Source organism: Antennarius striatus, chromosome 20, assembly GCF_040054535.1.
Source record: "Antennarius striatus isolate MH-2024 chromosome 20, ASM4005453v1, whole genome shotgun sequence".
In the NCBI taxonomy this organism is placed as follows: Eukaryota; Metazoa; Chordata; class Actinopteri; order Lophiiformes; family Antennariidae; genus Antennarius; species Antennarius striatus.
This window is the reverse complement of record NC_090795.1, coordinates 15,303,733-15,326,993: the sequence shown is the minus strand read 5'-3', so window position 1 is coordinate 15,326,993 and position 23,261 is coordinate 15,303,733. Positions and strand designations below refer to the sequence as shown.

Genomic DNA, 23,261 nt, shown 5'->3' with positions numbered 1-23,261 from the left:
AACATCCCAACTGTAAGTCTTTTAAAGATGGGCTCAATTCCAAACAGAGAGCTGAGACAACTTTATAAACAAGATGAGTCATCTGGTTTTCATGTTTTTTCAGTCAAATCAGCGAAATAAGAATTAATGAGCATGTTTTGAGATAACTGGAATGATAAATTATCCCTTTTCATCTTTCTCAAAAATATCTTATTTCCATTTGGGGACAATGAAACTTTTTTTTAAAGCTAGGTGTGATAATTTCTTTCATCTGGAGTCGTTTTTGCAGTGTCTCGATCAAGCTGAAGCTGTTAAGTTCATGTAGCAGCTTTGGGACAGAAACCAGTGAGACATAAGGTGAAAGGATGACAGAGCAGGACACGATCATTCTCCATTTAAAAGATATCTGGTTTCTCTTGTTAATATCTGATTAACCAGCCATGACAACATCGTAAAATTAAGTGCTCTCAATTCATTCACATCAGCTTCATTATTGCTTGTGCTCTGAACAAAACCAGCGGTTGAATAGTCAAAGAAGACCTGAAAAACTAGGTCTACAAAAATCTGTGTCTAAGGTAGATTATCTGTTAAAGACCCCTCAATGAGATACACAGAACACTTGTGCAAGTAAAGCAAAACTGAAACTCTGATAGGGAAAAAACACTGTCAAAACTGTACCTGTAAAAATAAAACATTTTATATTGTATTTACATAATATTGTTCTCTAGAAGAGCTAAATATATCATCTATACATTTGTAATAAAGTTTTTAAAGATACTGGAGGAAATACAGACATTCAATTTACAAAAAGTGCTATAAAAATGGTAGCGGCTTCGTAACATCTCTTGTAAAACCACAAACTTGTCACAAATTAAAATGGGAAACTTCTAGAAATGTTTTGAAACAGTACTCATTCAGCTCTACATTTCACAAAAGCTAGAAAAATCTCCATTCATCAAGTGTTTTTTTGGAAATGGGGAACACTACTGATTACTACTGTTAGAGGTGAGTTTGTGAGGTAAATGATAACACTGTCAGATGTAGTGGATATAGATCATGGAACCACCATCTTTCTTTTGGTTGGTGTAGACGGTGTGCAATCAATGTCTCTGTTGTGTCCGTGATGATGTGTGTTCTACTGATGACATATACTGATTTTGTTACATTGTACAGCCACCAAACCAACCCAATAATCATTTCACTAAAAAATAGCAATACTGTAGTGAAGTTCCAACCTTTAAAAGTAGCTCAAATTCATTGTAAAATATACATGTCTCTAGGATTTATGGGATCTGTTGGCCTAAATTGATGACAATATTCAGAATTATGTTACTAATCCAAAAAAAAACTACAGTGATTTGGTGACATTAGAATGAGCATCTCATATTTCATTCAGTCGACCCTCTGTTGGTTTATAATACTTTCAAAATTGATTTCACTGAGCCCAATCAAACATGTAATCACACATTTTGATCATCAGTGTTTTGACTAGATGAAATATCTGTAGTATTGTCAGAAGGACAAGATATGTGGCCTGTGGTACTGCTATAGCAAACGCATTGTGCAACCATTTTAAGATCAAACTGAAGATGAGGTTGGGATTCTCACTGGGTTTCAATGTAGCAACCAAAATCCTTAATGATGAGCTCCTTTCATTTTTTTTCTGATCACTTTATCAAGAGCACCAGTCAACAATTCGTCTCCACACTCTTCAACCACTTTGCTGCCCTAACGTTGACTGGGAAGCAACACAAGTAATGTTGTGGATGTTAGTAACACTGACATTTGAGATCCCTGCAGCTACTAATTACAGCAGCAAAGTCTGAAGTCTGTGTCACATCTTCAGTGGCATCACTACTGTTAAAGAGACAATGCTTTATTTATGTCTGGCATTTTGACCAACCAGAAGAACGACAGAAGTTAGGGTTAGTTCAAATGGATGAGTCCATGTTCATGTACAACAGCTACAGAAACTATTTCAACAGGATTAGGTCCATACTGATGACTGAACAGTGAAGCTACTGACCGAGTAAAGGACTGATTGTCTATCAAAGGTTCATTAACCTTCTGCTATTATTCTCTTCAATCAATTGCAAACTATGGTAAGAAGAAGATCTCTTCAGAGTAAGCTGGAGGTAAAGGCCAGTACTGCCATCACAAGGATTTAAATGACATTATTAAATTGGAAGTAAAATGAAACATTGCCCCATCATCTAGTGGCATTCATCCATGCAGAACATTTTGGTTCCTGGTTTGGAGACTCGAAAGACTAATAACAAAGGCAGCAAAACTCCTTTTCTGACTGCTATAGATACTGAGCAGGATTCTTCATTCCTCTTTCACATCCACTGGAGTGCATAGTGGAAGTTAACTCAAAAATAATAAATATTTTAATATGCTGCAAATTAATCCGGGGCATACCCAAGAATCACTATGGTCTCCTTTAATCCCTTGGTTTATATAAAAAAAACACAAACAGAAGGGAACAATACTGACTGTTCATGCTGCAAAAGATGAACTCATAATTCCTATCGGCCGACTTGAAGACATTACTGAATGACTCTCCTAAGCTAGAAACCACTAAACCAAGAGCTTCCAGCTAAAGTCACATCAGAGGTGGAAAGTCCTGATTACCCCAGACTAGTTTGACCAACAGAATGTTGTTAAGGTAACCCACACAATCTGAATGTTTTGAGCTGAATAATTTAATGGTTAAGTGGATGCTACTCTATTGATATCTACTTTCATACAGGCAGCCATTAAGTCCAGCTGAAGCAGAGAGCAGATCTTCATCAGATAATACATTTCTGAGATACACAGAATAATATAATGGAATTTTAGGGTTGTTGAAGGTAAAAGAAAGGGAAAATTAGAGTTGGGGGGAAAAGTGTAATTAGAAATATTTTCCTGCAACATTCAAGCCACAATTGGATAAAGTCTCTCTCTCTCTCTCTGTGTGTGTGTGTGTGTGTGTGTGTGTGTGTGTGTGTGTGTGTGTGTGTGTGTGTGTGTGTGTGTGTGTGTGTGTGTGTGTGTGTGTGTGTGTGTGTGTGTGTGTGTGTGTGTGTGTGTATTTCATTTGCCTTGATGTGCGGTCTTAACATAAATCTAAATCACATGACAAATAATAATGGATGTTTCTGTGTAGTGCTCTTTTCTAGGGGACTCAAAGCACATTTACAATGATTCCTTTCTTCATTTCGCTCCACAGTCACGCTGGTGGTGGTAAACCACATCTGTAGCCACACCTGCCGTGAGGCAGACTAATAGGACTGTGGAAAGCTGTGCCAACGACTTCTCTGACCACCACCAACAACATACATTCACATTCATACACCAGTGTGAGTGACACTGGAGGCAAGGTGGGTGAAAAAAGGTGGGTGAAAAGTCTTGCCCAAGGACACAATAGCTGGGATGGAGTGGGATCTGAACCTCCAACCCTCCGGTTATTGGACGACCTGCTCTACTGCCTGAGCCACAGCCACTCCTAAATAAGACAAGAAAAAAAAAGTTATCAAACAAACTCCCAACTCCACCTGGCAGCAGCCCCCCATGAACAGAAGACCCCCATTAAGGCTACTCAGACTAGCATGAATCTGAATCATTGGATTGGATTGGATTGTTTTCTTGTTGGAATCAGAATTCTGGTAACCATAATCATTAAATGAAATACATTTATTTCTGTTCAAATTAAAGAAATACTAGATTGAATCTCTTTAACACGTTTTTTTTTTAAATCACTTTTGGATGAGTGTCTGCTGAAGAACTTGCATGACACATGATCCGGATAAGCAAACAGTTCAGACACAATGAGAAAATCTTGAATTAAACAAAGTACAAATATTTGACATATGGTTTTTGAAATATAAATCGAAGTTAGTATGGAGATAGTATATTTGATGTTTTACCTCACTGGAGCATATTACAAAATTTAACCCCAGCAACATGTATATAAAATGTTAAATAGGCAACTACAGTCTGTAAAGTACTGAATGAGCAAGGCCAGCTTACTGGACCATTCCACATGTAAAGAGATTTATGAACGAGTAAAAAAAAGTACCCAACATTGACCAGAAGACTCCTTGTCAGGTCACATTAAAGAGCAGAAGAAAATGTCTGCAGACTGTGGGGATATAAGGTCAAAGGAGGACAAGATTAACTGTCAATAGGAATGTTTCTGACATGTGATTCCATAATTTCAAAAGTGCTTTTGATGACATCACATGTAGATACTTTTATGTAATCCCCATCTATATATTTGAATAAGCTCACTTGAAAAATCTAACGCTGTCACCAACTCCATCCATTACCTGTCAATCAAACGCCCAACCAATCACGACGCATCTGCCAGAGGGAATCACGTGAACAATATGGCGTAAGGCATCTGCTATGTTAGGAGAAGAAATAACTAAAGATGGACTTCCCAGTTAACATAATTTTAGAGTGTTCCAACAATTTAATGTTTTTGAGCAGAAAGTCCAAACAGCAGGAACGACACAGAAAACTGCAACAAATTCTGAGTGAAACTAGCTGGCTAGAACGAACAGTCTGTCCAGCTATGGTTTCTGTCTGGAATGGGACAATCGATATAGTATCCAAAATGCTCCTCCTGTTCATGTAGTCAGCTAACTATCACTTCTCTAAAATTTCTTTTCCACTTGCTCTTTTGACAGGTGCCTTTTCCTTTAACGTTAACTCCATTCCCAATCTCAAGATTAGTTAGCTTTCTTTCTCCAGTTAGCCTGCTAACATTCATTTACGGCTTTATGATGCCCGCCCAGCGCATTCCATGATTTTCCAACACAAAGTCCTTACGTCACCACGTTGATTTTGGACTACGTTGGGTGCGCATGCTTTATAATACCAATACATTTGTTTTCATATGTTTGGTATGAAGTCTGATGTTATTGTTTTATCATGGAATTTCCACGGGTTCCCACTAGTATGTTATACAGTATTTCTTTTACTTGTCAGAGGCTGTGATTATTTAGATGGGTATAACTATATAAAACTATATATATATAAAAAACTATATATAACTACATATAAAAACTAGACTTACTACTATATATAACTATATAAAAAACTATATAAAAAAACTATATTTAACTATTTGTATACACACACCACCACACACACACACACACACACACACACACACACACACACACACACACACACACACACACACACACACACACACACACACACACACACACACACACACACACACACACACAGTGGATAATAATGAGCAAATTCCAAGAAACAAGCTGTGCTACTGGTTGGTGGATGTATTCCACATTGGTTGAGTCTGAATCTCCTCGTTTGTAGAATAAAGTCGTAGTGTGTACTTCTTTTCATACTCATCATTCTTTACTTAACTTGCAAATAATTATGCACTGGTAAAGTAGGCATGTCAATTGGTTGATAAAAATGTGTTTGTTTTTGAGAATTTAGGGGTTTGAGGCTTTGTTACAAGACTGGAATGGATTAAAATGATTTTAGTTATTTTAAATGAAGAAATGTTGTTTGACTTATGAGCTTAGACACATAATTAAACTTGTATCTCGAGGTACTCTCTATATCTAAAATTTTAATTTAAAACAAAGGAGTTGTATAGAAAGGACCATGCTGAGAAGTAATGTGGTGATCCAGTCAGACAAACAGAATATAGTTTTGTTCCAGCTGTATAGGGTGATGTTCCATCTGGTAGAACAGTATAGGGGTCATTCTAAGGATGGTAGATAGTGATGTTCCAGCTGTAATAGAGTATTGTTGTGATTCAGCTAGTAGAACAGTAAATGACATTGTTTAACTTGGTAGAATAGAATACTGTTGTAGCAGCTGGTTAAATAGTATATGGTGATGTCCCAGATATTAGAAAAGAATATCGCAATGCTCCAGCTGTTACTTTTCAGTGGCTTGATTGTAATCATGTGAATAACTTCCTGCTTCATTGACTAATCAACAGGGCCAGACTGATGTTTCTAGATATTATAGACTATTAATTACATACACTATCAAATACTAAAATCATTTAACGCATGTTGAGATATTTCCACTGAGTTTTCCGAACTTCCAGATGCCACTGCTTTCATATAATTTCATTAAAAACACTTGTTAAATCCAGCACTGTGAAAATAAGGACAACTGTTCCTGCAAACATTAATGTCAGTGTCTATATTGGAATTAATATTACTGATAAAAATATAATCAGGTAAGATTAATGATGCTATAAGTTACTTGGATCAAGTAAATTGACTTCAATAAAGATGATACCTTAATGAAATCATGGACTGGAACATTTCCAAAATTTCCAAAAAAATAAAGGGGTAGAAAAAATGTTCAGCAGACATTGATAACTGATATGTCTAATGGATTGAGACATGAAAAAGAGCAAAAACTTCCCAAAAATATACATCAGTCCATACAGCAAAGAAGACCAAGAACAAAACTCACCTCAAATGTAATAACGGACATATCACAAAATTAAAGTGCTCCACGAAAACATAGTATGGTAAATATGAAGTAAATCCTGAAGTTTGGATTTAGTAAGGAAAGTTAAATGTCACTGCAAAAAGAATACTCATCATTCATCAATATGAAAAGTACCCATTCATGTTGAATCAGGTCAATGCTGCCATTAATCCACATCACTGCCTCTTAACAAGTGATTTTACACAAACATCAGTGCGAAACACGTAGAGATGCTGACATTGTGAACTGTGATGACCTCTGTGATACAACTCTTTTGGACATCCTGTGGTAGAAATGCTTAAGGTCTGTTCTAAGAGTCCTGTTCTAGAGTCAAAGGACTCAAAGGACCTTGACAATCCATCCCAGTAGTCACCAACAGTTTTAATATTAATGACCACTGACAAATCAGACCATAGACAAGAAAGGCCTTAAAATATGTATGCTTTTAGGGGTTGTATACACCAAATTAATTACTCCATCCTTTAAATCATGTTTAGAATTATTGTGAAGATATATTTTTTGTTGGGTAACCCTATCAAGCCCCCCTGGGGGTCCCTGGATACTAGTACATAAATATTGTATTAGCATTGACACAAAGTCAAAGATGTTTTTTAGCTGTGTGATTATTTGGGAGTTTGGGATGTGTCTGTCTCTGTACTGCTGTGAGTAGTACTGTTTGCTCATGTTCTCTAATTGGTGATAAGACTTTCAAGCATGTTACTGATGTCTGACTTCGGCCAATACAGTTAGGTGGCTCAACATATCAGTATGTGCATGAGTTTGCATATGTGTCATGTGCTATACATACTGGATCACTGAAAAGCTTGATGGAAGCGGGGCAGTGTAGTGGGTGCATTCAGGTTGGATATGAAAGAAGAGGGCAGGCCTTGAAGTGGACTCTCTGCAGCCTCAGGGACATCGGTGGGTTGGGGGGGTAGCTGGAGAACAGGTGTTGGCTCTTCATTGGGTGGATAGGTGACAACCTGCCCCCCTGTCTGGTTGTATGGTGGCCCATTGAGCGGGAGGAAGTTGAAAAGCTGTGAGAAGTCCATCAGAGAGGAAGATGAGGCCAAAGAGTCTCCTGTAGAGGCTGTTGCCACTGATGTGGACATTTTGGAAAGGGACACTTCCTGGCCAGTTTCCTCTAGTATTCCCACTTGAGTATCCAACTCAATTTTGGAAGAGGAGAGGTGGTGGTCTTGTACTGCAGAGGATGAGGAAGGCATACTTCCCTGCAGCTCCATTAGATAAGTCTCCAGTTCTCCCTTTAAATTCTGCTCCCTCTCCTGTGAGGAGAAGGTATATGAGGTAAAGTTGGAGGCCAGGGGATACTTCAGAGAAAATGGGTGTGTCGGAGTGGGAAAGAGCTCCGTGTCCAGGACAGGACTTCCATACATGTTGAGCTGGTGTAGCCTCGGCGTCAGCATTCCTGGGAGCTCACCTTTGATGCCCCCAGATGGCAAATCATAGACGACTGCCTCCAGCGAATCTGCTGGCTCAGTTTTTACCCTCAGCAACTCCCGAGCGTGACTCTTTTTCATGTGACGTGTAAGATGGTCCTTCCTACCAAAGCGCTGTGCACAATACTGGCAAAGGAAGTCCTTGCGTCCAGTGTGCACCACCATGTGGCGTCGTACATCTTTACGGGTGTAGAATCGCCGTTCGCAATGCTCACAGTGATGCTTTTTCTCTCTGGATCCACCAGATGACTTGCCAGCATGTGTTCTGAGATGTTCCAGAAGAACTTCTGTGCTGGGGAAAGGCTGCAGGCACACTTGGCATGTGAGATCCCCACTGTTGGCAGCATGGAGAGCAAGGTGGCGTTTAAATCCAAGCTTGGTGTTGTAGCTCTTGCCACACTCCTGACAGGTGAAGGCCTCTTTGTAGGGGTCATGAGTGTGTAGATGATTCTTTAAGTGATCCTTGCGGTGGAACATTTTCTCACAGTATGTACACTTGTGGATTTTTTCTGGAGAGTGAGTTGCCATATGCCTTTGAACACAGACACATTCTATGAACACTCAGAATTGATGCAAGCAAGTCTTAAGTAGGCAAGCTTTACATTACACACATGAGAGGCCTAAAAACTAATGTACATGAAAACATAGCAAAAACTAATGAGCACTATGCTATGGTAAAGGTGTAAAGAGAGAAGCAACATGCTGCAGCTTGATGTGTGCTGCTACTTGTCTGTACCGTAGCAGCTTGTATTTGGAGACGAAGGCCTTGGTGCAGTCAGGGTGGGAGCAGCGGTAGGGTCTTTCTCCTGTGTGCGAGTATGAGTGCACCTTCAACTTCTCCAGACTGTTGAAAGCTTTCTGACACTCCTGGCAGTGGAAATTTTTCTTCGGCTTCCCATCTGCTCTCCTGCGTCTTCCCATGGGTGTCATAAGCTTGGATTTCTCCAGGATGTGATCACGATGGCCCTGGGTTCCTGTGGCCATGGCACGAGGGATGACCAGCTACATGGACAGCGTACAGTAGCCAATATGCTGTGATGCAATTCTTCTGTCCAATTTTATGTGCTCAACACCACCCGGCCTTAGGGGCCTATGAGAGACAGAGAGAAACACATTGTTTGAATTTTTCACTTTCCAAAAGAATATGGATCTACAACCAGAAACGTTCGTCTTGATCTTATTATGTTACATAAAGAAGTTGGTTTTCACTTCCTTGAGGATACGCAAACTGAGAGGGTGACAATTTGAGGAAGGAGGTGTTGCATCAGGTGTTACATCAGAACTATGAAAAGACATGATACCTGCAGAGATTAAATTGATGGTTTCTGAAGTGTAGTTGCTTAGGGCAGTTGTCCTCATAGGAAGTACAGTGGTACCTCTACTTACGAATCTCTCTCCATACAAAATTTTCTACTTACGAACCTCAACAGGAAAATATTGCCTCTGGTTACGAAAGAAATTTCGAGTTACAAAAGGTAAAAATACAGTATGGGCTGATACTCGCAGCTCCCACAGGTTTATGAACGCAACATTCAATCAAATAGCTGCTCTGCTATTGGCTATTACCTAGCATCCTGGCATCCCATTGGCTAAGAGGGACCTCTGTGTGTAGCTAGATAGGTGTCTATCTAACAGCGTCCTCGTCATTCGGCTCTCGACCCATGATGTTTTCTGATAGTTTTACGAAAATATATTAACTTCTTGAGTATTCACTTTGGACCCCAAGAAAGTGATGGAGAAAACAGGAAAAGAAAAGAAGAAAAGAGTTGAGTTTTTTTGTCCATACAAACAAAGCAAGAGATAATAGAAAAGCATGAAAAAGGGATGCGTTTGGTTGATGTCGCCAAAGAATATGGCCGTAATGCATCTACAATCGCCACGTTATTAAAACAAAAGGAAGTTTAAGGAGTTTAAGGCATTGCGTGGGTGGTTGGGGAAGTTCAAAAGGAGGACTGGAATTCACTCTGTTGTTCATGGTGAGGCAAGAGCGCATGAACCAAAGAGGGCAAAAAAACAATGAGGACAGCAGTTAAAAGGTAAATGACCATCACTTTTATTCTTTACTCTATTCTTTGTTTTTTACGTTATACCCAACTCTCATTTATTGTGTAATAATCTAATTGTAACATGTATTTGTTACATGTTTTGATGCATTTTTATGCCTTATAAAACATTTATGTCTGGATTTTGGGGGGGGCTTGGAACGGATTAGGGCATTTGCATGGAAAACGCATCTCTACTTACAAAATTTTCTGCTTAAAAAATTTCTTCCAGAACCAATTAATTTTGTAAGTAGAGGTAACACTGTAATCCCAGCAAAATTTTAGTTTGTAAATCCACACGTCTGAGAGCTTTCATGATAATTCTCAAACTATGAGGCCTATATATCAAAGGCGGTTTACTGCCTGTATCCAAGTGCATCATTCATCTCCATTTCAATAACCTAAACTGACTCTTTTGGGATTGTCTTTCTGCAAGATTACAAAAAAACTACTGGGCTAATTGCCATACAACATGCCAGAAAGGGAAAAATAAATTCGACACTGCATTTGACCAATCACTGTGGCACAGTAGGCCTTCTTTTAGGTGCCTGGGCAACAAGCTTGGATTAGGTATCTTGCTAAAGATGCAGAGTGTAGACTTGGGGGGACTAGGGCTTGGACCATCAACCGCCAAATAAGTGGATGATGCTCTAACCACCTTAACTTCAGATAATTTGTAAGTGTTCTCACTAGTTTTTTCTAAACCTGGTACTTAGCATGTAATACTTAGTAATACTTGGCATGATTTTTGTGTTAGTTTTTGCTAGTCCTCTGTAGTTGCCTAGGGCATAGAGCACATATGTCAAAGTCAAGGCCCGTGGGCCAGATCTGGCCCGTGGTGAATTATTTATGGCACCTTGGATGAGTTTTAATTATGGTGCGCCTTCGCGTATTCTCGCATTAACACTCGCGACTCCACCTCATCGTGGTTTTTTGGAAGGCAGTCACGTGATACCGTACACGCATTCTACTGGCTGACGGCATCCGGTGCACATCGTTCCCTCAATCTCGGACTTTTGTGAGACACAAAAGTGCCTTTAACAGTCAATAAGAGTGTGGGAAAAGGTAATACAGATAGAAGGTGGTTTAATATCAGTATGGGGAGGGTTCATAAATGTTTAAATTACCTTAATAATAAGATAAATTGATCTTGATCTCGATCTCGATCTCGATCTCGATCTCGATCTCGATCTCGATCTCGATCTCGATCGCGGATTCCTTAATTGCATGTGGTTCCTGGAAGTTATTAACCGCAGAGAACAAGGGTGCACTGTACTATTAGAACTGGCCAGCAGGCCACTTCCACTTGCTGGTGTTTTGCACGCACCAATATTATGTTTCCCACAATGCAACATTAGAGGAAGTCACTAGAGCGCAGCAAGTGGGCTTTGGTTTAATTATCCAAAGCTGTTTCATTGGTTCATTGTTTATCAGCAGTCAGAGCGGAGGTTGAATTTAGCTACTCCCCTCCTCAAAAATGGCTAAAAGGAAGGTGGACGCTGAGAGCAGGGGGTGTCAAGCCAGGTGGGAGTGAGAGTAAATGTTCAGAGAGGTAAAAGGTAAACCTGTGTCTTCTGCTGAGTTTGCACGTTTCATCCCAGACACAATGCCCCAGCTGTGCATCCAAGCTGCTCGGACGCTCTCTATGTTTTGCAGCACAGACCTGTGTGAACGATTGTTCTCTCTGATGAAGCTGAAAAAAAACATCACATAGGAGCCGTCTGACTGACAAAACACCTTCATTGAAATCTGAGGATTTCCTCAGCTCAGAGCCTGACCACGAACATTGATGAACTTGTATGAAAGATGAGACACCATCAAATGAGCCATCTGTGAGCATCACCAAGCATTAACTTATTTTCAATTTTAAATTCCGTTAAATTTTTACATTTGTTTCTACAAGATGGGATATTGTTTTGTCTGTGTGCCATAGATTTTTCTATCTTATTTCATTTATTTATATTTATTTTTTGGTTAAAAATAAAGGGAAAATTCCAGATGAGAGCCATGAAAAAGAATACAACTGCATTAACTGATTTATTTCCACATTTTATTATTTGAAAGCAGTGATTGGTAGGATAACAGAGCAGCACAATAATGCATTTTCGGTTTATAATGCATGCAGTTTAATTTATAATGCATTCAAATTCATTGAATTACATGTTGATATCAAGGAACATATTTTGTTTATCAAGGACATTTAGTTTTTTACTGTTTTCACCTTGAAGTTACTGACAGAGCTATAAAAAATTATTGCTTTATTTATTTAATCATTAAATAATATACACTGTGTTAGCTTTTGGTTCAATAGGTTATCTTCATTTCAATATGTTTTAATAAACGTTGAACCAGTTCGGCCCTCGGCTTGTAGCAAATTTGTCTTTTTGGCCCTCCGTGATTTTGACTTTGACACCCATGCCATACAGAATGTACCAAATCGTCTCATTTATAGATGTATAACCTACCCTTAAATATTTGAGAAAGATATATAAAATAAAACATGGCTCCAGTAACCACTGTGACCTGCAAAAGTGAACATAGCAGATACAAATAATAATGAATATAAAATGATGCACTAAAATGTATTAGCTAAAAAATTCATGTGAAATTTCACAGTCACTCGAACTTATAATAGGAACTGTTAATAGCTTGTAAAATGTTAGAAAATGTTCAAGTTCTTGTGAATTTTAAGGACTAAAGCCTGAGTTGTCATTTAGTTAATAATGATGATCAAACTACACTTGGAAAAAAATTTTTTCTAATCAGCATTTCAATTATAGTAATTAATAATACTGCTACCACTTACATGCACTTGTTAATAGGGAATAATGATTTTAAATTATAATTAAAAAATTCTTTTGACAGTTACAAACATGTATATGGTGAAACCAAAAAGTCTTTCCTATGGGAATTAATGATGTTGGAGGCATTCCTGTCAGATTTGTAGACACGACATTTTCACCTGCTTTTTCTTTCAAACAACTTTCAATAAAAAGGTCACATTCAGAACATTCCCTTTAAGACAGCATCTTAAATTTCAAATAAATTAAATATCAACAACGTGTTCCATGACACTGTCTTTACTATCGGCTACTGATGAAAGCAAACATGGCACCCACCTGCCTCATTCAAACCCCTAGCCTAAAAACTAAGTCAGAGTGAATTCTGACTGACTGTGGGTCACAGTGTAGGTAGTGTGGACAAGTGGACAGAGGTCAACACTGGAGACACATCATGTCCTCAGCTGTCTCCCCATCACACAGTGCTTCCATCGCATCCATAGGGAAGACGAGATGGAAGAAGCTTCTGATCTCCAAACTGTTAGACCTCCACAAGCACCAAGATGAGTGTGGTGTGAGTGTTCCTGACATGTCATCCTCCATGCAACCTGTCACACCGCTCCAAACAACCAGACAACGTCAGGTCTGACAACACGCTGAAAGCACTCTGACCAACAAATCAGAAACGCAACTAGTTTCCCTGAGCGTTCCGTCCATGTCGACACGTTAATGACAAGTAATCACTTGTCTTTAGAAGTATGACACGGTCATCAATACCAGCAGTGGGCAAAGCGGCAAAGCGAACAGCCTGAGAGACGAGTGATCGGGTCGCTGCAGCAGCTACATGGTGGCGTTTGACGTTATGGAAAGGATACGGCTGAATCTTTGACATGTTGACATGGCTTGTGATGAAGTGAGAAACTGGGCTAAAATATCAATACAGAAAGAAGCATAATTAACATTAGTGATCAATACTAGTGCGCCTGTTCCAGTCGTAGTCGTCGCACTGCTTTTGTTGTATAATAAATATAGACTAAGTGAGAAAGCTGTGTTCAACTTTACCCAACTTTTCTTTATTCTATTGGTTCAAGTGGTCCTAAATGTTCGTCAACACGCAACGAAACTAACGCGACTACTGAAAGCATTTATTTTATTTTTTACAAAACTTGTGCCTTCCCTTAGTTTTCTTGTGGTCCAACCTGGGTACTGATTAACACAAACTTTTCCCCAGCTCACCCATCTCTCATAATTTAAATAACCCCGATATTTTAATTCAAAAACTGAGTCATCACTTACTTAATTTGCATCAAACTTACCCTGGACGCTTTAGCATCCTTTCTGTTGACTTTTTCTTGACTTTCAACTATTTTCCGAATTTTTAATAATTTTTTTCTCATATTTTTTGCTAGACGCGGCGGGCCTGAAAATTGTTTGCTTTCCCGTCTTTCGAGCAGCCATTGTGTATGCGCTGCGATGCAACCGCACTAGGAGTTAGCCACGCCCATTTGAAGTCCCTCCCACCTCTTTTTGATTTGTTTAAACTGCTGCCACTTTCACCTCCACTCTTGTTAATAGCGTCTTAAGGAAGACTCTAGTTTGGCCGTAACTCTTGCTGTCAGTGACTAAAACTAAGTGTGATCCAATTTATAACAAAACGAAGTTTTAGTAGGAGCAGATAAATTCAATTGGTTCGTTGTGTTGTCAGTCTCCAAATTTAGCTTTCCTGCATTCTCATTGGCTGATGCTGCTGTCAGTCGTCGCTGGTTTTCCTGGTGCGCTGTTGCAGCGAAGAGACTGGGCTGCGCGAGACCTGACGAGCAGTTAGCGGCGGTGGGTTTTGATGTTAGCCACACAGCGTGCGGGTAGCTATTGAACGCCTTCAGCTGTCACACGGCTTGATGTGACGACCGCGTTTTAAAGAGCTGCGTGATGCGTGGATTTCTATCAGTGAATTGGGAAACTCTAAATAAACAAATAACGTCCTTGGTGTGGATATTGACTCGTTCACAAGCGGATTCAGGCTGGTAGCGTGAAAGGTAGGTTTAAATGGTCATTCATACACTCGGTCATTCAGTCCACGCGTGTCCCGTGAGAGCTCAGGTCACGGCACTGTGTGGGCTGCTCCTGCTGGCTGAGAGAACTCCGGGGACAGACGTTCCATCTACATTAACACGTGGTTTTAGGGTCGCATACCCCACAGAGGCGCGATTCTCCACATCTGACAAACCTGGATTTGGTTCTACTCCACCAGAATAAACAGTCAAACGTCGCTTGAGGTTAATCTGGCGTTGTTGACGGAAGTTTCTTTAGCTGACAACAATGAACTGAACGTCTTCGCATAAAGGAGAAACTGTTAAATATATGTTGTTGTACAGACACAGCCAGCTACTGAAGTGGAGCAGTTCACATGTGAGGATAATGGTTATTTACATTTCTTCTAATTCCAAAGGTTGACTTCAGGCACACTCTGGGATTTGAAGATGAGTTTTGTGATGTACATCTTTAAAACACTGGGTGTGAAATATGACAATAGCTGAGAGCCTGTGCAATATTTCTGGACCCTTTACCAGTTTTTCCATCAAGTGTTTCTGTACATCTCCCAACATTTTTTGTAAGTAGCTACTTTCTGATACCCTTGAGTTGAACATGTTACTATCGAGACTCACACATTTTGGATTTCAGAAGGACCACTTAGGTGCACAGTTCTGTTGCTCACTTATACCATGATAGGTAGTTTAAGACCTACTCTATCATGAGGCATGTTATGTAAGGTAGAAAGAGTCCAGAATGTTTGTTCTGCGTGGAGTAGAAATATGGGTAAGGTGATGTTACAGGGATCAACCGAAGTGGATCAGCAGTTTTGACAACAAATTAAAGCATACAACCAATTCAGGTAATTAGCATTAAGATTCCTTAAGAGACAGATTGTGCAGTTGTGCTGTAGTTGACCTGATTGGATCCCTAGTTTCAGGAGAGTTTTAATTCTCAAATAGGCGAAGTAATATTTTCGTAGATACAGTGGCCTTCCCGCATTCGCACTTCAACGCTCCTGACTTCACCTCATCGCAGATTTTTGGTATGAAATCACGTGATACCATACGCGCATTTTATTGGATGGTGACATCTGGAAGTGCGCTATGTTCCGTGAGTCTCAGACTTTCGTGAAAAACAAAAGTGCTTGAAACAGTTAAGAGTGTGGGTAAAGGTAATACAGATTGAAGGTGGTTTAATGTCATTATGGGGAGGATTCATAAATGTTTAAATTACCGTAAATAATAAGATAAATAGTTTTGTCGTTCTATTGCAGAATTTGCTAATGGGTTGTGGTTCCTGGAATGCATTACCTGCGAGGAACAAGGGCACACTATTGATGTTCAGATGAATATTTATTTGTATCGTTTGTCTGATCAATAACACAGATGATTCAAGTAGTTCAAGGTTACCATCAAATGGACAACTCTGACTTTGAGAAATGCTAAAATGAATCAGTTGATATCAAAGTTCCATATTAAAGTTAATTGTTGTACATCCACACACTAAAGAGGTAACTCATGGCCATTTTTCTAACCTGCCTGTTTTCTTTCTGCACACAGATCCAAATGGATAAAAATGTTCGAAAAGTTCGTAATCAGGATACGAACCCATGCATTGATGTAAGCTGGCCGTTACCTCCAGTGTCATACAATCAGCTGGAACCAATATCTGATCCAATCACCAATACATGAGGCTGAGACTGATTCTGTGCAGTGGTTGGAACAATGTCTCTTTTTTCAGGAAAGTGATGCATCGCTAAAGTGTTTGGATGCACACAACTACGACAAGAGTCAGTGTTCAGCCTATTTCCTGAGATATAAGAACTGCAGGAAGTATTGGGTGAGTGCCTGTTTCCATAACCCTAGTTAATCTATTTTTATGAATACAGCAATAGGTACAAGGAACTTACTGAAATTGTGCCTGAACAACTGAATTGTCATTGAATGGCATTAATTGTCTGCTTGTTGAAGATATTAAAGATTTATGAGGTGTCAGGGCTAAAAGATCCTCCCATGGGTGGTTAGTATGTAAAGAAAGGTAGCATGGAAACAGACCACAGGTGCAATATCCAACTTGGAAATACCGGAAGTTGGAATCGGGCAAATAAAAATCATAACAGATCTAAAAAGGTAGGAAAAAAACCCTCACAATTTTTAGATATCCCTGAAGTACTTCATGCCAAATCTCGGAAGTGGACTGGATAGTGAAGGGGGAAACAGATGTTTTTCAGTTATGGTGTGAAGGTTACACAAGTTTAAAATGTTACCTAAACTGACAGTAAACCTTAACGGTAGACAGCACCACAGAGCTATTTGTAAACTTAGAAGGATTCAGTGATAGTGAGGAAAGAGTATTGCCTTGCAGTACCCCCCACCATAATCATCCTGCAGATTGTAGCCAGTAGGTCTGGTTGTGAATATTTGGTGACCAATAGTACAGCAGAAAATTGGGCAGTGCAAGAACATGACTGAATTTAAAGGGGTCCTAATATTAAAAAATATTTTTCAGGTCTTTATGTATAAATAGTGGTCCTCCCTAACTCTATCAACTCCTAGAGCCTGGTAAACACATGCTTCCTGTATTAATAAATATTTGGAATTCTTGAAATTCATGGCCCGGACAGAATCAGGACGATCGGATTTACTAGAGCGCCGTTTCTGATGTCACAAATTGACCTGAGTCAAATTTGATTGTCTACCCAGATATTAGCCTGGTCATCCCTGAGGGGGAGTTCGTTCAGACTACGGTAGCAGTGTGTGGTAATGTCGTGGTTCAGAGCTACACAGTGAAACTTCCTCACAAGCTGTTGAAGTCAGTTAGCATTTAGCTAACTAGTTAGCCGTGCTTCAGTTAGGTGTGTGTGTGTTTGTGGGTGGTTGGGGGGGTTCATGTTCAGCCAACGGTGGCAGCTTGTGGCAATAACCTGGCTCAGAGCTACACAGTGAAACTTCCTCTCAAGCTTTTGAAGTCAGCTAGCATTTGGCCAACTAGTTAGCTCCGCTTGTGTGTCCGCTAAAGCGTCATAGTGAACACAGTTGCCTGTATCCAAAGTAACTACATTACTCATTAACAAACAGCCTCAGCCTTTGACAGCCTAACAGATATTCACTATCACCAGTCAAGGGTTACGTTCAACTGACCTGAACCCAGCATGTGAAATAATCCAGGCAGAAATCAAGAGGTGAAATTATCACTCATTCCCAGTCTTATGAGAGACGAAGGGTGGATACATTCTCACACACACACACACACACACACACACACACACACACACACACACACACACACACACACACACACACACACACACACACACACACACACAGAGGGGGAGAGCGCTTGTTTTTTTTAATCATATTTACAGTTGCTTATTAGTATGAGTAAAGTGCTATATTGATACATTCCTCCTCCACACTGTGACGTAGGTTAGTAGGTGCTGATAAAGTAGGGACGGCGCCCAACGGCATCCAACAGTTCAATATATAGTAGTCATACGCTTTGTCTTAACTCTTACCGGTCACACTTTAGCTTAGTTAGCTTCACTCACCGGTATTGTTTTCTAGCGATCTCTCATTGTCCGTGACAATTGTTGGGAAACAGCTTTAATTATGTCTTGTCTGTAAGCATGTTGTCGTCTCCACTGATTTTTGTCCCACTTGCAAACACAGTGCGTTTTAAATTCTTTGTGATGTTTAACGGTGGTCTCAGTAGGATCAGCCTATGTAGTGTTAACTCAATGAGCCACAGAGTCACGTTCGTCTGACTGAGGAAGCAGCTCCATGCTAAGCGCAGAGAAATCAACAGTTATTAACAATAGAGACAAACACAAGAAAAATAAGAGCGAAATACATAGTAACGAAGTTGTTGTTGGGAAGTTCCATTTAACTATGGAAATATTCACAGAACCCATCTGCTTACACAGACATAGATAGCACAACACTTACCTGTAGTCCTTGTCTACCACATATTTTTTTAAACATAGAAGTATGGAACACGCACAATAAATAGATAACTGATATATGAGAGCCAGGCTGCTAGTGAGCTCATCCATCACAGAGAACCTGTGGCAGACACCATCAAGATCCTGGTCAATGAACATTCTGATGGTGAGATCATCCCTCAAGGAGAACCGAACCCAGACACTATAAAGATCATGGTAATTGAACATTCTAGGCTCTTCTCCAGTGGTTTGTTGCTGCGTCTGTTGGAGAGCCCAGCGTTGTATCCTCACCAACTTGTAAACTGCGGAATTTTTTCAGTAAACCTTATTTGGAATACGATTTGGAATACCCGCCTTGTTCAGATTCCGGTTGAGACCCCTGTTTCCTCATTGCCTGCGGTTATTTAAGAAGAAGAAACATACTTTATTGATCTCCGTAGGGAAATCATTTTTTCCACTCTTTTTAATCTATTTTCACACACGTAAATACTGTACGTGCAGGACCAAACACACAAACACACACACACACACACACACACACACACACACACACACACAAAAAGGCCTGTAAGCATGCAAATAGAGGAGAGGGTAATGGTAGTGAGGCGGGCAGCCATGTTGAGTTGCACTCAAAGAGCAACTTGTAGGGGTCTGTGCCTTGCTCAAGGGCACATTGGCAGTGCTCAGGGGGTCGACTGTCACCTCTTCAGCTGTCAGTTTACATTCCAAATATTTTGATCCATGCGGGTCTTCACTCGCCAGCCCAAACCAAGTGGTCTGAGCTATCTCCTCTGCCCCTCAGAGAACTTCAGGCTAGTAGTCAAACCCTCCTGAGAAGAGACATCGGCAGCTTGAGCACCTGTGTAACCCTGATGCAACAGAAAAAGGGTTCAGTGAAACATATCTTCAAGCCAAAGCTTGGGTTGAAAAGGCAGTAAGACATTGTCATACTAATATTACAGTAGGATGTTAAAATGTTATTTTTGCGCCATTGACATCTATTATATCTCAAAAATCTTATTAGTTCCCAGGTTGAAATTTCAAAATCTAATTTTTTTTTAAAAATCTTAAATATTTTTCAGTTAGAATTTATATAATTACATTTTTTTGTACTTAAAAAATGCAAAAGAATCTTCCAAGGGTCTCATAAGAAAAATATAAATACAGTAATAGGAAAGAGCCTTCCATTGGATAAACTTCAAATGTTTTAAATAAAATCATAATAGTGAAAGTAGTCCACTCACCATAGAGAGAGAGAGCTTAAGGGACTGGGACAAAACTTCTGTGTAGCCATAAGTGAACCATTTGCCAATGAGGCTAAACAGAAAAGAACTGTTTCCTCAGGGGCACAAAGTCCGGACTGTGGAGAAATGGAAAAAGTTCACATTTTCCAGAGTGATGAGGAATCAGGGTAAAAAATAATTTATCCTTTCATTTATCAAGTGATGCACACATCACTTAACATGCCAAGTGCCTTAATAACTAATGACTGTCGTCTGACCTGCCATCGTAATGTCTTCCAGGGTTAGTAACGTGCCCTTATTACCCTCTAGGAAAACCCACTGCTCCTCCCAGGTGCAGTGATTTAACCCCAATAACCTCTAAAAAACCGTCCAGTCCAGGCTGTTTTAGAAATACCTTGACCATTCCTCCCAGACAAACATTCACATTGAATTCTATACAGATCATAATACAAAACATAAAAGTGTGAGTGAACATTTTTTTCCAGAATCAGAGCTAGTTTATACTGTATGTAGTGTTGTGCAGTGTATTTGGATATTAAGATGAAATATGGATGTGATTAGGGCATGTTGCTATCACAGACCCAGGCTTGAGATCTGGTGGTCTCCCTAGTTTCTCCCTCTAACTTTACTGTAGTGACACCCACTGGTTGTTTGGAGTACCTACACCCTCAATGCTGAAAAGGTTGACCTGAAACTTCCAGTTCCACAATGAGCCATGGAGATGACATGTTTTTTAATAGTTTAGCAGAAACTGAAGGGCTGCACAATGCAAGATACAATACACATACAGACGGGTTGCAACTCTACTTGCATTTTTGACTGTCTATTGTGTAAAAGTCGAAGTCAACTTTATTATAAAATGTACCATATATACACGACACACAGCACAAATGAAATTGCAGTCCTCTCAGACCCATGGTGCAAACAGGAAAATAAAAAACAGTACAACACAAGTATAAAACAAAAAAAAGGACAGTAAACATCTCTATACACTCTCCAGTCTCTTTAGGGGAAAGTGATGTGTGCGTAGTCCCTGAGTTTGTGGGGGAGAGAGAAGTGCTGGGGGGGGTAGAGTTCAAGGCTGTGGTAGGGGTAGAACAGGGAGGAGTTGAGCCTCCTGACCGCCTGGTGAAAGAAACTGTCCTTTAGCCTGCTGGTTTTGGCCCGCAGACTCTGCAGTCGCCTCCCTGATGGCAAGCAGGCTGTGAGGGGTGGATGGCATTACCTGCAATCCTTAAGGTTTTGGGGGTGAGGTGGGTGTTATAGAGGTCTGTGAGGGAAGGGAGAGAGAGACACCAGTGATCTTTTCAGGTGCTTTCACAATGCGCTTAAGGATCTTGCGGCAGGAAACGGTGCAGGCGCCGTACCACACAGTGATGCAGCTGGTCAGGATGCTCTTGATGATACCTCTGTAGAAGGTGAGCATGATGGGGGGTGGGGCTCTCGCACGCCTCAGTTTGTGGAGGAAGTAGAGGCGCTATTGGGCTTTTTTGGCCAGTGATACAGTCTTGTGACTCCAGGACAGGTCCTCAGAGAAGTGCCCACACAGCAAGATAAGACATCCCTGTCTTTGATGGAAGTGAAGAGATGAGAGGATCATTAGTGGTGTGTGTCACATTGAAGTTTATGTTAAATTGACAAAACAGACCGAGCAAGTAAAAAAAGAACCAAGGATAGATCCCATCTCATCTAAAGGCGAGATGCAAAACACCAAATTGCCTTTTCTAGAAAGGCATAGTCCCCTCCAAAAGTATTGGAGCAGCAAGGCAAGTTCCTTTGCTGTACACTGGAAATTTTCACTCTCACTTTCAATATTTCAGGTATTTACATCGGAGCAACAAAAGGTCAATCGACGTCTAAAAAAACACCTTTGGGTGAACTTATCCATGTTTCTCATGAGAAAAATTATTGGAACATGTGATCCATACACTTATGGATCACATGTTCCAATAATTTTTCTGTGTTGCTCATTACATTATTTTTCTTATCACAATAGCTGTTCAAACAATAAGTTGTGTGTCTGTGTGCGTGTGTGCGCGCAAGACTGATCACATAACAGGAAGTTAATACCTCTCTCTTTATCGAGGTATATATACTAGAAGTTGCCATCTGCTAATTAAGTATTAATTAGTAGATGGCGCAATCTCCCCCACCGGTGGAGTGGAGTTACTTGGTATTACCAGTGTTCAGGGTCTTGCCTTAAGACACTTTGACATGTAGAGGAGATGGGGTGGGGATCAAACCACTGACTATCAAGTGGACAACTGGTTTTCCTTATCCAAAGACAATAATAACATTGAAAAGTACATATAAAGTTTACTAGTAATGGGAACCGCTTGGGTGTTCCATCATTTCGTACTTCAGGTTGAAGGGGAAGTAAACCTCTTGTTTTTCTTTCTTTGTAGCACAGCATGATGCTGCAGAGGAGAAGAGCCGGTCTGAAACCTGACATGCCCACTGCGAACGAGAGGCAGGAGTTGCTTGATGCCATTGGAGGCAAACCGTACTGAGAGCTAACGGCCATCATGGAGGCCAACGGGCCCAGGGTCTCAGCGGCAGGTCGACACATCCTGGGGAACCGATTAACAGCATCGGCTGGGCATCCATCTCTGTTGATTGCACGTTGATGTCTCATAATAAAATGAGGAAAAGAACAGAAAAGCAGAATGGTGACATATATAATTTATGATGTATTTGAGATTTATTCACAATCTAATCTGAACTGACACTAGAGCCGTGGAATTTAAGAGCCTTCTTAACACGGTTGTATTTGTTTTAAATGTTCTGTCCATTTCAGGAATCTCTTGCCGCCTCCTCTGGTCTTAGGTGTGCGTTTCATCATGAGTAATTACGTTATAAGGTTCGCCCATAATTAACATGAGTCGGGCAGTGTCAATGAATATAAAAATGTCTCGCCCAGCCATTCTTAATAAACATATGGAAGTCACATCTATTTGATTTACGATTTCCATGTTTTCTGTGATGTTTCTACATCTGTCTGATCTTTGCCATTACAATGTTTGAAGTTGAATATTACATCTTACAGGTACGATTGCTGAACTGAGATAAAATTAAAACAACAAAGTTGGATCTGTGATCTGATCTTCAAATCTACTCTGATGTACCAGACTGTTAAAGCCTGCTGTTGGCTGCAGATGAACATCTGATGTTTTAGAGGAACGTTTTCATGTCAGCAGTGAGATTTCAAAAGTGGCTTAAATATGATTCAACCGTCATCTGATTGGTCTGCTGTAATTGGTAAATAGCTAAGTTTAGTAGAAAACATTTGGAATTAAATATAT

At 40.1% G+C, this 23,261-nt stretch overlaps 2 protein-coding genes across 3 annotated transcripts; one reads left to right on the top strand and one right to left on the bottom strand.

Moving 5' to 3' along the window:
- Positions 1-3,036: 3,036 nt before the first annotated feature.
- Positions 3,037-14,193, bottom strand: plag1 (pleiomorphic adenoma gene 1). Its single transcript, XM_068304509.1, has 4 exons — positions 14,058-14,193; positions 8,656-9,009; positions 7,268-8,451; positions 3,037-3,466 (listed from the first exon to the last, which is right to left on the bottom strand). The coding sequence occupies exons 2-3, from the start codon at positions 8,901-8,903 to the stop codon at positions 7,272-7,274; spliced, it is 1,428 nt and encodes a 475-aa protein (XP_068160610.1). The 5' UTR covers positions 8,904-9,009; positions 14,058-14,193; the 3' UTR covers positions 3,037-3,466; positions 7,268-7,271.
- Positions 14,194-14,484: 291 nt separating this feature from the next.
- chchd7 (coiled-coil-helix-coiled-coil-helix domain containing 7) lies at positions 14,485-22,912 on the top strand. Of its 2 annotated transcripts, none has more exons than XM_068304520.1 (4): positions 14,485-14,571; positions 16,335-16,394; positions 16,516-16,614; positions 22,365-22,912. In XM_068304520.1, the coding sequence occupies exons 2-4, from the start codon at positions 16,341-16,343 to the stop codon at positions 22,467-22,469; spliced, it is 258 nt and encodes an 85-aa protein (XP_068160621.1). In that variant the 5' UTR covers positions 14,485-14,571; positions 16,335-16,340; the 3' UTR covers positions 22,470-22,912. The 2 variants fall into 2 exon arrangements, with proteins under 2 accessions (XP_068160621.1, XP_068160620.1); XM_068304519.1 differs by having other exon boundaries at positions 14,525-14,777.
- The last annotated feature ends 349 nt before the right edge of the window (positions 22,913-23,261 follow it).